Here is an 18,326-nt window from a genome sequence, read left to right as displayed (position 1 = left end):
GATTATTATGCAAAGTGTTCCTAGTGACGTACATATGGATGGGCAAAAGATTTGAAATCTATAACGACTCGTTTCAGCGATTCAGAGTAGACTCCTTACTTTAGAAGCCAATAACTTTATAAATAGAGTACTTTTTGGTTTAATTACTTTGCACATTGTTTACACTGATGGACAGCTACATCATACACTGTAATACAGGTAATTTTTGATTTCCCATCTGTGTGGCTCTTTAAGATATCTTTGTCTTTTAGACAAATGTATTCTAGGTACATTGGCATACCATATAAACATCATGGTATACACTGTAGTCACATAGTACCATGGTACTTTGATGTGATGTCATCAGTGAAAAAAAGGCAGTACCACATTATTGTGTAAGTGTATCACTTCATGATTTCACCACCTAAAAAATTATAAGAAAAATCAGGGAAAAGACTGAGAACGTGAGAGAAGATCAGCATGCTGTGAAAAAAACAACAACTTCTAAAATGCTCCTGGAAAGATGATTTACCATCACTGCAGTTTCTGAACCCAGAAAAGGAGAAAGGAGGTAGTTGTCATGTGAAGACTTCAGAGAAGAACGTCCATTTCTCTGTTATCAGAAGGGCTTGTTGTCCCACGCATAACTGCAATCAGTTTTCAGATGGAAATGTATTCCTAACTGAAGGACCTGTGCATACGCCATGCTGTGTGACCAGATTAGTAACAATATTTCAACACATCTCCAAGTGCCGGTCAATTAATTCAATCAGTAGTGCTGGACAGGGATGTTGCAGTGTTGCCTGGAAACTAATGAGTATCATATTAGAGGAGATACTTGATCAAACAGACTTATCTGAAGAATTTGGTTATTAGACACGATTACTGACAGCCAAATCAAAGCACTCATCTTTAAAAATAAAACTAATAAATAATAAATAAATAAAACACTTTCCCTGGTCGACCACTTGCTTTACTCATTCTGTTTCTCTCCTACATTTTACATTTCACAGTAGGTTAAGCCATTTAAAAACACTCAGCAACAGTAGGAATAATTAATATCAATTTCACTAATAGAAAACATGAATGCCTGCAGCCTGGCAAAACATCAGTTCTCTTTAGAGCATACAGTATTTTACAGTATGTACAACTCATTACAATTATTTATAAAAGCTTGAAAAATGCATGCTTTGTTGAACTGAAAAGGCTCAGTCCCCAACAACGTAAACACATTGTTAGACTGCATTGTTAGACTGCAAAATTGCTCAAATAACCCCATTCAAAAGTTTGGGAACCCTTGGTTCTGTGTGTGGTTACCTTGATAATCCACGTCTTTCTGTTTTGTGATGGTTGTGCATGAGTCCCTTGTTTGTTCTGAACAGTTAAACTGAGAACTGTTCTTCAGAAAAATCTTTAAGGGCCTGCAGATTCTTCAGTTTTCCAGCATCTTTGCATATTTGATCCCTTTCCAGCCGTGACTGTATGATTTTGAGATGCATCTTTGAGGGCAATAGAGGACAATTGAGGCACTCAAACACAACTATTAAAAAAGGTTCAAACATTCACTTATGCTCCAGAAGGAAATGATGTATTAAGAGCTGGGGGATGAAAACTTAGTCTAGTCTTGCATACTACATAACTGTTAGTGAAACTCAGAGTGTTTTGCCAACAAATATAATTGGACAGAGGTGAACATTTACTGAATAACCAGTGAACCTCTGCAGATTGCTCCACTGGGTAATACAAGAATTTAGGGGAGAGTTACTTCCATGAGTGTGCTTGAAACAGAGTAGAAGCTCACTGGAAGCTTGACCTCCGATCATAATTTTAGCAACTACGTTGAGAATTTGACAACAGAGGGGGAGTAAAAGACTTACTCCAGGGAATGAGTGAAAGTTAAAACATTTGGACAGTCCTTAATGTTTCTCCCTTTTTATTAGTGGTTTATCTCTACATTTGTCACTGACAGTCCCTTGATCTTTCATGATCAGTCAGCAGACAAATTCAGTCCTTGAGTACAAAATATGACTTATCGGGTCAAGGTTTTAAGCCATCCTGGTGCTACCTTTTAATTAGCACATCTGTGGGCATTTTTTGATTTCACCAGAACTTACAGTTTCTGCACTCATTATAACACACATGGGCAAAATTAAAACAACAGGATATGTAATGCGAGTAATTTAATATAGTGGTGACACATATGCATAGGCAAATATGGGTTTCTGTTGGTTGGTTGTTGAGCTATCAAAGAGAATGGCCTCTGCCTAAATACACAACAGATCTAGGTCATTTACCCTTCCTACCAACTTACAAACAGCAGTGTTTGTTTACATGCTGATGTCATAGGACTTTCTGGTCATCTTTGTGTATCAGATTACTTCACTTGTGCATTACACTGCCATGAAAACAGATCTTGAACTGCAATCTCTCCCTGCTGCTAATGTCATTATAAACACATTTTCCATTACTACAAGTTGTCTGAGCATCTGCTCAGTGGTGTCTCATATGTCACTGTCAGAAATGAATCAACATTAGAACCTATATCATATGCAAAAGGTCAACCTTCACGATAGGAGTTTTGCTGTGGCCCATATGCCCAAAATAGCCAAGGATAATATATTAAACACTAGTCAAGTAAACCATGTAACCACCAGCCACAACAACACTGAAACATGGGGAAATGGCAAGGTATTATTTGGTTATGCTTTTCTTAAAGCTTACCACAAAATGGTATTTTTATCCTTAATGGTGTCATGAAATAAAGAATCAAACTGTTCTTGACATTTATACATACAAGTGTTACTATACAATTAGGGATGTAACGATGCAACCTGAGCAAAAAAAAAAAGTCGGTTAAGGTATTAAACCAATTGCAACAATTGGTGGTCGGGGTTCATATGAATGAAGGGAATTGATTGTCTTGAGAAAAATTTAGATTGACAAATTCTATAAAAGATTTTTATAAATAATAATAAAAAATAAAAGTTTGAAATAACATGAGGGCAAATAAATAAGTATTTATCATTGTTGGATTATGTAATGGTAAAGGGCCCATAAGTAAAGTTAAAATGTAACATGAAATTGATTAAAAAATAGCAGTTTATTGTGCAAAGATAACTACAATAAAAGAAATGAAAAATTTCGGAAATTTCATCCTAAAGAAAAAAATATATTACACTCCAAATTTGAGCTGTGCAATTAATCGATTAATTTCGATTTCTGCTTTTAATGATTGTGAACACACAATAAATCTAGATAAAATATCATTGCGCCCCATTCCGCCCACTTTCTAGCTTTCGTTCCTCTATAAAAGCCCACTTTCACATGCAAATCAGTAAAATCATATAACATGACTTTTGAGATGTGATTGATTTATTGAAGTGTATTACATTGACATTTAGGATTTAGCAGCGACTTACAAATGAGGACAATGAATGCAAATCAAAATCGACAAAAGAGCAATGAAATGCAATGCTATAACATGTCTCAGTTAACTTAAAGTAGTACACGTAGCAAGGGTTTTATTTTATCATGTATTAGATTTATTTAAAAAGTGCTAAAGAGAACTTGTGCCCTTTCTAAGTGGGAGTTCTGTGTATGTGGTCAGAGATGAAACAGAACACGGACATGTAAATTCAACTTTAGGTCAAGCTGCGCACCTAAACGGTCAAATACACACACAAATGTGTCAAAATATGGTGCTTAGTGATTATTCAGGTTAACATTTGTCTGTTATGTAATAAAAAAACAAACATCTGAGAATGAAAATACATGTGTAAGGGTAAATTGTCTTGCAGCTCTTAAAGTGACAGTGGGCTATATTCCTGCTGCTACCGTTTTTTTTTTTTTTTTTTAAATCGGACAACAACAAAAGAAAATACAAAAAAAAAAAAATCAAAAATCACACACTGCTCTTGAATGAAGGACTTTGTAGTTGTAATAAGAAAACAAAGAAAGTTTCATTCTTAAAGTGAAGACTACGCTGTTTTATTTTACATTTCATTATTCATTTTTTTTAACTGAATAAGCTACTTGAGACTTGCATAAAAAACCAGCACAGTTGGTTTCATTTGTATCTTTTTTGCCATATGAGCTGCACTACTCCCAATTATGAAAAACTCCAGTGCAGCAGCTAACGTCATAATTGTACATCTGCCTGACCTTAACATTTCCCCTGCTCCATTTCCAACTAAATCATGTTCCTCTGAAGGTTAAACAGTTCATGTTACTGTGCTGTGCTGCTGGGGTCAGCCTCACCAGAACGTCCCGGTGTCACAGAAGTTCCCACTGCCCTTAAAGAGGCATGTCACCCCTCACACTGTACTGCTCCTTTCCCTGAAGTTTTACTGGTGTCAATAGCTCTGCAAAATCTCAGTAGCAAAGCCATATTTCCTGTGTTGACAAAACCTCCCTCTGGACATAAACAGATGTGTTTTTAGAAGCATGGTCGAGTACACGTGCTTGCACATTTCTTATATTTGGAGGAAAAGGAAATTGCTCTTCATCATTATTTGGACATGTTCATTCATGAAGGAACTCCCAAAATGCCAGGGAAGTATGCCAGATGAAAATGTGTCTACTAGCAAACATCAAACCACACCATGCAGATTCACCGTTCAAAATTCTGGGTTCAGTTCAGTCAAGCTCAATCTACAACATTTGTGGCATAATGATGATTTCTAAAACAGTCCACGTCTTCCTTTTCTTAAACAAACAAACAAAATCAAATCTAGGTTACAGTGAGAAACAGTGTTGTCAAAAGACCCGGTACTTCGGTACCAAGTCGGTACTAAAAAAATGAAAATGTCATGGTACCAGGTTTCTTTAGGTACCGGTGGTACCGAGTGCCCGGTCAACCCGGTGAAAACGTGGATGGAATCTCAAAATCAAGTCATGAAAATGAAACTTACATTTTATTATGGACAGTCATTTTATTATGGAATTTGTCAAAGTTAGCATAAATTAATCAAATCTCCTATTGGACCAGTATCTGTAAATGTTAAGCTACAAAAGTTGGTTGAAATATGAATCCTGCATGTTCTGTATCTCTGTGTGAATGAATGAATGGCAGAGACGAAGGGTTTGTTTACTACATAGACAGAAGAGCGTGACGCTTGCGGTAATTTCAGCATCTCCCGTCTCATTGAGGACATAAATACAAACAACATCACCAGAACTGAAGTCACGCTTCACAAGCATTTTACCGTTTCATTTGAGTAAAACCAGTGTCAATATAAAGGTATTCATGGTAGCCCATCAAAATAAAAGTTAAAACTTTATTTTTTAAAGAAATAAATCACAAAATATTTCTTCAATGTTTTAATTTTAATAGCAAATCCCCTTTATTTATTTACCAAAAAATAAAATGTGTTTAAATTTCATTAATTAAAAGACAAATTAAATTTGGGTGAAACTTGTTTACTGTTTTTAATAATTATATTACTTGTAGAAAAACTTTAAACAAATAGTTTTTGCATTAAGAAATAAGTATAAAGAATGGTTGGTTTTATTTTTAGTGCTAAAAAGTTTTTTTTTTTTTGCATATTTTTGTGTTTTGCTTTGGTACCGAAATTGGTACCGAGACCCGTGGGTTTTCAGTGGTATCGGTACTGAATACTGAAATTTTGGTACTGTGACTACACTAGTGAGAAACTTACAATTCAATCCATAAATGCTAAAATACTGAACTTTTTTTTCTGCTTTTAAAACCTCAAAACAATTGGTTCAAATTCACTTCCCCTGTTTGTTTGTTGACTTATTTTAAGAAAACAATGGACAGGTTGAAATTATTTTGTGAAAATCAACAATAATTCAAAAATGCTGTTTTACTCTACAAACCCAATTTACGCTGAACTTTGAATATTCCTTTAAAAAGGCACAAAAATGAGAAATTGCTTCATCAATAAGAAAATTTTGTTTGTGAAAAAGATAAACAGAAAAGATCATTTGAAAAGCAGTCGTTTCATATAAAATTTTAGATGGACAGTATGTGAACTGGAACATACTGTACTCTGAGAGAGCAGGCTTCAAGACAAAACTGGATCATTCCCATTATAAATCAACAAAGTCTTCACACAGTACGGTAAAACTAGATCACACTTGCAATGTAGACAGCTTTGTGGTTATAATGGGGATACATAGGATCAAGTTTAGTCACTATACTTTTTGCTCTGTGTGCAGTATATCGGTCTAAAATCAAGATAAGATTACTGCTCCCAAATCATAGGATACTCCAAAAATAGTAAGCCACAGTTAAAGCCACGGTTAAAATGATTAATGCTTTCAACATACCTCGCCTCAGTACAAACTTGTAAGTCGACTTAGAGAGCAAATGTGAGAATGATTATAATGATTATAATGATTATGATTTTACAATGATGTGTCTGTCATTGCAGTGTCAACTGACCTTATACATAAATGCCATTTCAGATGCAGCTTTTGAGAACAAATTTATGGGTAAATTGCTGCCTTAAATGTTTATGTGAAAGAAAAAAATCAGTAACACTTGATTTTAAGGACCAATTTGTACTATTAACTGCTTATTAGCATGCATATTAGTACTAGCATACTGTCTGTTTGTTAGTAATTTTAAAGCACATATTAATGCCTAATTCTGTATGAAAATAGTTTTGATCACTTAATCTTACCCAACACCTAAACTTTACAACTACATTACTAATTATTAATAAATAGCAAATTAGGAGTTTTTTGAGGGAAAAAGTCTAAATTAATAGAGAATGTGTTCCCTTTTCGCTAAAGTGTTACCAAAAAATCTATACTGAATCAAAATATTTATTTCCAAAGCTACTTTTTGTAATGTATATTCCATGCTTTTCTTATTCAGCACATTAATGACTTCATCTTTTGGGGGTAATTTCTCAGCCTAAATTAACGTGTGATTAACCTGCGATGAATCTGATTCATAAATCAGCAAAATATTTAACTTAAAAAAATAAATATAAAATCTTTCTTGAAAGCAATAAAAATTAAAAAGATAAAACATTGTTTTAAAATGCTCAATATATGATAAATCGACAACAAATATATTTTCATTAACCCGGCCTTTATGAAAAATGGAGGTTTGTAAAGTTTCTGCTAGTTATAAAGTTCCACTGCTCATTTATAGTGTAGACAGTGCTTGAAGAATGTTAAGCAAACCAGTTCACACTTCCCTAAAAAAACGGATGTATTTGCTAAGCCTTTCACTTTCCCTGGATCCTCAGGCTTAGCGTGCGTCTTTGATAATGGAGTATTGTAAACAGAATCCATCTCAAACAGCCATCAGGTCAAAAGACTGAACACAGATACAATTTATGAAGAACAGACACCATAGTTTACATTAAATACATTACAAAATGGTTTGTTGTGACCTCAGCCAAGCTTCCACACAGGTGTTAACAGTAAGCCATAAACTCAATTGACCACACGGTCAGCTATAGTGCAATTATATGATTAGCAGCTTCAAATTCAACACCATTTCAGAATTAAAATAATGTTTAGTTCTTATAAGGATATATTCTACCTATACTACAACAAAAATATGTTGAGTCAATAACACTAATACATAATGGCCAATATCAAAAGCTATATAGATTGAAAATTAAATTTTTCTCTATTCTTACCCTACAACCATCAGAAGATGTCCACACTGGTGCCATGAAATTCCTTTTCAATGCCATTAAAAGATTTTCCCAGAAGCCAATGTTATATCGGTCTCATCAACAGTGGACCAAGAGAAACCAATAAATCAACAGCAAACAGACAGGCATGCTGTGGATGAGATGACATCACCCACAATAGACACAGGAGAAACCCTAAACAGATTAACGTTAAATCCTCTTAGCAAGCAAGTCATTCATTCTACCAACACTCTACATCCTCTTTACAGGTCCGAGAAACACTGTTAAAATAAATGGATGGTTATTTATAACACCGGAAATGGAGTTTCACTTGTCGAGTCCTGATGAGAGCTCAACAATAGATAAATCTGATTGAGTATATATAAATATAAAAATAAATAAAAATACTAAGTTAGCACATAACAGCGCTCATCACTTTGAGAACAATTCACCCTCATGAGATCATGAATGATTCACGGTCAAAAATATGACCAGAAAAGATTAAAGGTATGAAACCGAGATTACAACAATAATCAGGGAAACATTAATATCATTTTAATAATGTACTATCATCTTAAAGATTAAGTCTTGACTCAACAAATGCATTAGAACAGAACAGCCAGAGTATATTCACTGCCCTTGATTCTTAATGATTTTTTAATGTCTCTTATGTTCATCAAGGCTGTAATTATTTAATTATTTAATCAAAAATACAGAAATAAAAACTGTAATATTGTGAAATATTATTGCAATTTCTTATATTGATGTGACACTGACTATATACTTTGTGACACTGCACTGATTTTTTATTGACCATTACTTTAGTCTTCAGTGCCACATGATCCTTCAGAAATAATTATAACTTAATTCTTAATATTTTTTGGAACCTGTGATAATTTGATTTTTCGATGCACAAAAAAAGTTAAAAAGAACAATTTCTTTAGAATAGAAACCTTTTCTAACAATGTAAGTTTTACTATTGCTTTTTAACCATTCAACACTGAATAAAAGTATTAATTTCTTTAAAAAAGAAAGAAAGAAAGAAAATTTACTGACTCTAGCATTTTGAATGTAGTGTATATTGTAACATAAAATTTATATTTTTAATAAACACTTATTTTAACCTGAAATTATAATGATGCTGAAAATGTATCTGTGCTCTACAGGAATAAATTTTATTTTAAAGTATATTAAAGTAGAAAACAGTTTAAAATACAAAAAGTTAAATTGCAATTAAATTTCACCAAATTGTTTTTATATTACATTACATTACATTTACATTTATTCATTTAATAGACGCTTTTATCCAAAGCGACTTACAGATGAAGACAGTGGAAGCAATCAAAAACAACAAAAAGAGCAATGATATATAAGTGCTATAACAAGTCTCAGTTAGGTTAACACAGTACACGTAGCATGGGATTTTAACTAATATAATAAATAAAAAGAAAAACAGATAGAATAAAAAAATAAAAGAATAGAGCAAGCTAGTTAGAGGTCTTTACACATACACACACACACATACATAGAAAGGTAGTTCGATTTTTTAAAGAATAGAATTAGAATAGTGAGTGTTAAAGTTAGAGGGTCAAATAAAGATGGAAGAGATGTGTTTTAAGCCGATTCTTGAAGATGGCTAAGGACTCAGCTGCTCAGATTGAGTTTGGGAGTTCATTCCACCAGAAGGGAACATTTAATTTAAAAGTCCGTAAAAGTGACTTTGTGCTTCTTTGGGATAGCACAATCAAGCGACGTTCACTTGCAGAACGCAAGCTTCTAGAGGGCACATAAGTCTGAAGTAATGAATTTAGGTAAATGGGTGCAGAGCCAGTGGTAGTTTTGTAGGCAAACATCAATGCCTTGAATTTTATGCGAGCAGCTATTGGAAGCCAGTGCAAATTGATAAACAGAGGTGTGACGTGTATTCTTTTTGGCTCATTAAAAATTAATCTTGCTGCCGCGTTCTGAATTAATTGTAAAGGTTTGATAGAATTGGCTGGAAGACCTGCCAAGAGGGCATTGCAATAGTCCAGCCTGGACAGAACAAGAGCTTGAATAAGGAGTTGTGCAGCATGTTCCGAAAGAAAGGGCATGATCTTCTTGATGTTGAATAAAGCAAATCTGCAGGATCGGACAGTTTTAGCAATGTGGTCTGAGAAAGTCAGCTGATCATCAATCATAACTCCAAGGCTTCTAGCTGTTTTTGAAGGAGTTATGGTTGATGTGCCTAACTTGATGGTGAAATTGTGATGGACGATGGGTTTGCTGGAATCACAAGCAGTTCTGTCTTGGCAAGGTTGAGTTGAAGGTGATGGTCCATCATCCAGGAAGAAATGTCAGTTAGACAAGCTGAGATGCGAAGAGCTACCGTTGGATCATCAGGATGGAATGAGAGGTAGAGTTGAGTGTCATCAGCATAGCAGTGGTATGAAAAGCCATGTTTCTGAATGACAGAACCTAATGATGCCATGTAGACAGAGAAGAGAAGTGGTCCAAGAACTGAGCCCTGAGGCACCCCAGTAGTTAGATGCTGAGATTTGGACACCTCACCTCTCCAAGATACTTTGAAGGACCTATCTGATAGGTAAGACTCAAACCATTGAAGTGTTGTTCCTGAGATGCCTTTCGCCAGTAGCGTTGATAGGAGGATCTGGTGGTTAACCATGTCAAAAGCAGCGGACAGATCAAGCAGGATAAGTACTGAAGATTTAGATTCTGCTCTTGCCAGTCTTAGAGCTTCAACAACTGAGAGCAAGGCCGTCTCAGTTGAATGTCCATTTCTGAAGCCAGATTGGTTGCTGTCAAGGAGATTGTTGTGTGTGAGAAATGTAGAGACTTGTTTGAACACAGCTCGTTCAAGTGTTTTTGCAATAAAAGGAAGAAGGGAAACTGGTCTGTAGTTCACTAAAAGAGATGAGTTGAGGTTGGGTTTCTTAAGTAGTGGAGTTATACGTGCCTGTCTAAATGATGAGGGAAAAACACCAGTGTGGAGGGAAGTGTTGATGATGTGAGTGAGTGCAGGTACAACTTCAGGAAAAATGGCTTGAAGGAGATGAGATGGAATTGGATCAAGGGGGCAAGTTGTAGGGTGATTAAAAAGGATGAGTTTTGACACTTCTGCCTCAGAGAGTGAAGAGAAGGATGTAAATGAGTTTACGTTTGCTGGTGATATGAGCTTGACTGATTGTGGTGTGGAAAATTGTGCACTAATGTGTTTAATTTAATTTTATTAATGAAAAACATTGCAAAGTCGTCAGCTACTAGAGATGAAGCAGGAGGAGGAGGCGGAGGACAAAGAAGTGAGGAAAATGTTTTAAAAAGCATGCGAGAGTTAGATAAATTGTTAATTTTGTTATGGTAGTATGTCCTTTTAGCAGAGGAGACATTAGCAGAGAAAGAATATAGGAGTGACTGATACACAATAAGATCAGTAGTATTTTTGGACTTGCGCCACACCCTTTCAGAAGCTCTAAGCTTAGAACGGTGTTCGCGTAGAACATCAGATAACCAAGGGGCAGAAGGGGTGTTACGGGCTGGCCTGGAAGATAAGGGGCAAACAGTGTCTAAACAAGATGTAAGAGTGGAGCAGAAAGTATCAGTAGCACTGTTAGCATCCAAAGATGCAAACAGTTTAGGGGAAGGAAGTGAAGATGAAACCATTGCAGATAGCCGGGAGGGTGAAAGTGTGCGTAGGTTACGTCGAAAGATGACATGTGGAGGGGTAAGTGATGTGTCAGGGATCATGTTGAGGTTAAGAGTGAGGAAGAAGTGATCCGACGTGTGCAGTGGAGTAACCAGAACATGATCAGTAGAGCAGTTTCGTGTATAAATAAGGTCCAGTTGGTTGCCTGATTTGTGAGTAGCAGTAGTTGACACTCGGTTGAGATCAAAAGAGGCAAGGCATATTATATATATAATTAGCTTTGGGCAACCCAAGTTCAAATCCCGGACTGTGGTCTTTTCCAATCCAGACCACCCTTTCCAACATCAATTTAGGACACTCTATGAGCTAATAAAGACAAAACGCCTGTCTGAACAAAGCCTGGGTGCTGTACCATCTCTCAACAACTTGCTGCTCTTTCATCATAAGTTCATTATTTAAAGGTTACTGCACCATTTGCAGCACTAAAGGGAATTGGTTTAATCAATGTTGCTGTGTTTGGTGGTTGACATGCCCAAACAAATAGAACAGAACCTGCCTCAGTAGAATCAACATACAAAAAACTGCACATTAAGACTGGAAAGGAGAAACTTTTTACCATTCAAAGCCACCTGGCTAAAATCAAAAACCTAACTGCTACACCACAACCACCATCCCAGAAAGCTGTCTGTCCTCATATAGTCTCTAAAGCAACAACTGTAAGCATCAAAGGCATGCTCAGGACAGCGCCGCAGTGTTGCAGTCTTTGCATTGACATCTATTGCTTTTCTGGGCCAGTATTCATGAGGGAAAGGGTGAAAAGAGAAAGAGGCTATTTAACAGAACTATAACGGGGTTGATGAGTGAAAGCAGTCAAGTTTGGGATGAAATACTGTAATGCACAAGAAATCACTAAGAAGGAAAAATAAATTGAGGATCCAAACATTTTGGTGTGCTACATAAAATCAAATGCTCAGAATTTTGAAAAAAAAGTCCATAATGTCTTTTTGTAAGTCCTGACTTTAAGTCTTTCCATTCATCATTTTAACAATATAACAAAGTACAGTGTTGATAATGCCTTAGTGTATACTGATTTAGATTTTTGCCACTTATGTCATAAGTTCCGTTAACTACAATATCACAAATACATGTAGACCAGGCTCTTTGATTGTTCACACGAAAGGTGTATAAATATTGTTTCCACTCGCTGGACCTGGCTGTAAGTAAACAGTTGATGACGTGGCTCTGAGACTGACAAGCATCTCAGGTATCTGATTGGTGTGGCCAAGTCATCTAATCCTCGGGCAAGCCAATTAGATGTTGCTCCCAGTGAAAAGGGTCTGACATATTAGCTATGCTGGACAAACCAGTAAGGAAGAGTTTGACAATGACTAACCTACTTTTCAAGTTAGACTATGCAATCAAAGGCCACAGAATCCCTCCTTGGTTTTAAGGACTTACTTTATGAAACAAGCAAAAGGAAAAGGGTCTTTTGCTTTTAGACCATCTCCAAACTAAACACAACATATACAGCTGAATGAAACTGAAAGCAGATGAAAATGCATGTGAGAAAGTTCAAAGTACAAATGCAGAGTACCTGCAAATGAACACCTACAAATGACAACTGAACTGAAATAATTACAGCTTAATGACAAAAAAATACCCTGTCTGCAATCATTCTGAGATACAATACAACTGAGATACACTGAGTACAATATTGCATATATGCCTCTAGACAAACACCTTAACACTTTTAGGGTGAGACTAAGGAGGAATTATTTGTGAAAGGTAATTGGAGCATGAATAATAATTAATTAATAAATAAGATGATTTGGTGATGTCAAATGGAAAGGAAGGTCTGTTTAGATGTAGAGGGTCTTATTACATTTTGATAAAATATTATGAAAACACATATGCTACAATGAATCATTCACAATAAGACCTGGTACACGTATTCATAAAGTAAACAGGGTTGACTTGTTAACTTTAAGGTAATGCACAATTTAGGATGGATTAAAAAAATAATAATAAAAAAAAAAAAAATAATAATAATAATAATAATAATAATAATAATAATATATATATATATATATATATATATATATATATATATATATATATATATATATATATATATACACACAATAAAAATATAATAATAATAATAATAATAATAATAATAATAATAAAATACCAATTTACAAGCATGCCAACTGTATGCTTTTGTATACTCTTCACATGGTTTAGGATAGTTTAAAAGCTACACTTAATATAATAATAAACAATGTCTCCCACTTATATCTAATAATTTGGCAAATCCATTTCCATAATGTTTTAAATATTTTGATAAAACAAACAAGTAAATACTAATGTGTAAATAATTATTTGGTTTAATAATGAAGTCTTCAGATAAAGGGATTTATTAATTATTAAACTCTGAACTATATAGCCTATCAAAAAAATATGAATAAAAGTCAGCAAATGTCTGTTTGTAATGAATATTACAAAATAACATGCAAATTGGTTTGTTGATGTGTTTATTTATTAGACATGCATGAATAAAGCAACTACATCTTTGTTAATAGTTAAACGTGGAAGAAAAAAAATTAAGTTAAACGTGGAGGAAGAAACGGAGTATGTAAAAGACGAGACCGATCATATGCGAATACTGAAGCCTCTCAATCGGAATATAGTATGCATGAACACGTGACCGTCTGTATAGTCATATCATTCCTGCATTAATTAGTTAATTCATTCATTCATTCATTCATAAATAAACAAACAGCATCTGTGCAACACTTAGTTAGAGGTTTGAGCAAAATATAGCCTATATGGTTGCCGATTATCTATCAATCAATCAGTCATCAGTATAGAGAGGGGTAATATATTCCTCTACATTATTTCCCAAACCTTCTCCAAAACTAACAACATGGTAACTCTTTTTTTAACCAGTCAACAACAAGCAGAGCGTTTTTGCTCAAACTAACACACATGCAGTGGCGTGCTTACAGCTTTCATTATGCAAACACACACAAACTTAATGTATCGAGTGTTCAGTGCTATAATACTTAATGTACTTTACCATTTCGTCCTCGTCCCCATCATTTTCTCCCTCTTCTTGGTAATCCCCATTTCTCGCATTTATCTCGTCGCTGCATTCATCAGAATCATTTCCCTTCACTTTGTCGTCAAGACCTACAAAATCTGAGGAGTGACATTTGAAATCCTCAAAGTTTAACTGGGATTCATACGGCTCGGCTCTCGTCTCGCCCTCTGACAGTGTGTCGGAGCCTGATGAATCTTCTCCGCCGCCTCCAAATGTTCCTGACAGCTCACTCTCCATTGCCCTAAAACATCACGTTAATTATCTTACACTAATGATATGCTGAAGGACACCGTATCCGAGCTCCTGCTAAGCGCCCGAGAGAACTTCCTTCACTGTTCTGCTGTAATTTTAACTAACATCAGTCTTCAAAACATGACAAACACCCATTAAAAGTGAAGTTTGTAGCGCGCCCTGCTTAACGCATTACTGCAGTGTCTTTAACTAAAGTCTGCGCTCATTGGCCAAACAAACTCCGCCCATCAGCCAATGAGAAAAGAGCGCGCTGGTCAAGGCCTTTTAAATCAATGGCGCACTACTGACCCTTGCGCCCACAGAAAACAAATTGCCTTGTCTAAATACCCACACATCCGGTCTTTGCACTTGACCACTTGACTACTTATATGACGTATTTCCTGTATTTAGTCCAAGTGTTTAAGTGAGCATGAAGACCACAAGTGTGTGTTCATTACCTGATGGTACACACTTACAGTGTTTTAAACTGCAAGTGTTTACAGAGTTTTATTTTTATTTACAATACTTTGCATTTTAAAAATTAACTTCTAAATGTCTGTTCAGTTGTCCCTATAACAGATGACACAATTTATTTTCTGGTACTTCTAATTAAGTGATAAAAATCAGTTCCAAATGTTGTACAAAATGAATATACTAATCTTTGCAGCAATAAAAAGTCTAGTGCTTTGTTTTACTACCAAATTATATGTAATATCTTATTGTTAATAATATTTAACTTACATTGCAAAAGTTTCCGTGACCTCTCGCACGATCTTGGCAAAAAGTCTCACAATTTATTTCCAGAACATGATGCATGATGGCATACGCTAAATATGAATATTTATTATTTATTATTATATTTAACTGAATATCAAGATAGTGTGCATTTAGTGTGCATTAAGGGCACTGCGCTTCTCAAGTGGCCAAGACAGCAAGTGTGGGTATTTGGGCAAGGCAAATGGTTGACCAAAGAACAACACTGATAGGTGTAGAGCTGCCATTTACAGCAGGAATTAAAAGGGCATTCTGTTTATTTTTCTGAAAACAACAGACACTAATTATTTGTATCATTTTACACAGGAGCCTGTGATTTGGCTTTATTGTGGACAATTGTTCTGTTCAGGTTACTTCTGTGTTATGTTTCAGATTAAAACAGGCTTCCCATGTGCACTGAAAAATAATTAAGACCTTTTATAAAGTCTATGCTTAAGACACCCTGAAATCCATGAATGACATAATATAAAAACCCAATAGCATTTATTTTAATGAAAGATCTTAAGCACACTTTTAAAGAAAAACATTTAAAAGCAAGACATTGTTATATTTCAAACGGTGACACTCTGGGAGTTAGTAGTTGCAAAGTAACAGAATTTCTAAAGGGGACCAAAGTCTCTGGGTATATAGTCTTTGAGGGGACCCATCAAAACAAATTGTAACCCAATAATCTCTGAACTGTAAGTGCATCTGTCATGTGTTTTAGGGAAAATCATATTTTTATTGCATGTAGGCTATACAAAATATAGAACATAGAAAAAAGAGTGAATTAATCCAAAGTGATTAAGAAAACCTGATTTTTTCAGATTTCATGTACGTGGTCAAACCATATTGCAGTCATTGTGCTTTATGAATAGCCTTGTGCTCTCAGGTGTTCGTTCTTGTAATTAGTGCATAAAGATTCACTTTAAACCCTTGTTACCTGAAATGTAACATTTTTTTTCAGTAAAATTCAATATAATATATTTTTGTTCCATAAATTTTTTTTCTTTTGTACTTTGAGAGAATTTTATGGTACTTATTCATATTTATGCAATAATTATGATACATTTTTCCTATTGAAAATAGTACACCTTTTTCCTAATTTCCTAATTTCCTAATTATATATATATATATATATATATATATATATATATATATATATATATATATATATATAATTTTTTATTTATTTATTTAGTTTTTATTATTATTTATGCAGTATTTCATATTAAAATCGAATCTAGGCCTTTAAAATACAGTTTTTGAAGGCAGAATAGCACCTCCTGGTGAGAGCAAAAAAATAAATAAAAGAATTCATGGTGTAACCACTAGATTCCTGTAAAGGCAAGGCAAGGCATGTTTATTTATACAGTATAGCACATTTCGTACATATTGCTAATTCAAAGTGCTTTAAATAAAAGAAAGTAAAAATCATGAAGAAAAATTGTTTCAAAAATAAAACAAGCCATTTAAAATCTTAGATTTTTTTTTTTTTTAAATTACTTATTTAAAATGAATTTAAAAATATTTAAAAAATATATACGACTCTATAGAGAGGCTTGTAATTTCCCTAATTGTTTTATAAATAATTGTTTAATTGTTTTTATTAGGTTGTGGATTTAAATGTATATTAAGGCATTCTTAAAGGCTTCTTTTTGTCAAGTTTTATATTTCTTATTATATTAAATGTTGATCTGAAGTGTAGGTTTTTGCATTATTATTCAAATTAAAATTATGCATTTAGCAGACGCTTTTATCCAAAGTGACTTACAGTGCATTCAGGCTATACATTTTTTACCTATCATATTAAGACATTCAAACCTAAATAAAAAAAAGCATTGTGTTACACATAAACATAAAAATTTTAAAACATTTTAATAAAAATGAACAGGAATGCTTTATCAGAGCTTAATCCTTCTGGGCCTGGTCAGATTTTAACCTCTTATTTCCATCTTCTGGCGTATTTTAGCCATATGGTTATAGCCATATCAATTCATTTAATTATGTATAAATCTGTATGTGTGTGTTTGTGAGTGTGTGTAAGAGTGTGAGTGGATGTTTTCTACTCTTGATGTTTTAGTGTAACCCCTTCTTTGCTGTCCATGTTTTTACTGCATTGTAGACCGATAATTACATTTATTTTACATAGTTGCAGTGTTACAGTTAACGGTACATAAGCTCGTAAGCGTGTGTATGTGTTTGTTTGTGTGTGTGTGTGGGGGGGGGGGGGTGAACAAGTGTGTGTGTATGTTTTTGTGTTGTAATGAGTGTAAAAAAAAAAAAATTTAATGACCACTTAGCTTTTTTCACAACAATATTTGTGTTCACCATTCTGTTGAAGCTAAAACATTTTTAAAAATTCAAATTGTATAATTTAAAGGGTTAAGAGATTATCACCCAAAACAATCAGGTAAAATGTACTTATGGTCTATTATATTGCAATCGATTTAGAATCCCCAGACTGCTGAAGTGTAAAAAAGCAATGGGAGATGCTCTATGATCTCTCAATTAGCAAGTGTTTTGTACAGTTTTCAGCACTGTACAGCAACTATGCCACACCTTACATAACTGTAAACTTATAAATGTCAATTTATTAATCACTACAAGATTAATAGATTTGCTCTATAGCTCTTTCAAACACGTTTAAGGTTTGATTACTGACTATTTTAGGGACTTTAGAAAAAAAGCCACCATTGTGCACATTATCAAATCAAAGTCAAAGTGGTTACAGTAAGTAACTTTGCAACTACATGTCAGCTAAATATCACTAGTATTAGTAAACTGTTAGATTAGCGTTAGTAGAATACGTTGACATACTGTAGCTATTAAACAGACAGTGTATTAATACTGTAATTACTTGTAGGTGACATGCACATGCAAAGTTACTTATAATCAGTCTAATGTCTAAAGGGAACTATCAAATTAAAGTGTTACCATCTAAGTATGTAACTGTGCACTGTGACAGCCTACATTACACAGGTGAAATAGATAGTTA

The 18,326-nt window shown here is 34.3% G+C and overlaps 1 protein-coding gene across 6 annotated transcripts in view; it reads right to left on the bottom strand.

The window, feature by feature from the left end:
* LOC113049847 (microtubule-associated serine/threonine-protein kinase 4) overlaps positions 1-14,780 on the bottom strand; it is a 146,975-nt gene extending 132,195 nt beyond the window's left edge. For all 6 annotated transcript variants that reach the window (XM_026212518.1, XM_026212519.1, XM_026212520.1 and 3 more), the window contains exon 1: positions 14,321-14,780. In XM_026212518.1, coding sequence (XP_026068303.1) covers positions 14,321-14,581 — 261 coding nt within the window. In that variant the 5' untranslated portion in view covers positions 14,582-14,780. The remainder of the gene's footprint in view (positions 1-14,320) is intronic.
* Between the last annotated feature and the right edge of the window lie 3,546 nt (positions 14,781-18,326).

This window comes from Carassius auratus, chromosome 30, assembly GCF_003368295.1.
Source record: "Carassius auratus strain Wakin chromosome 30, ASM336829v1, whole genome shotgun sequence".
NCBI lineage: Eukaryota > Metazoa > Chordata > Actinopteri > Cypriniformes > Cyprinidae > Carassius > Carassius auratus.
Note: the sequence above shows the minus strand (reverse complement) of the source record. Positions and strands in the feature narration are given on the sequence as shown.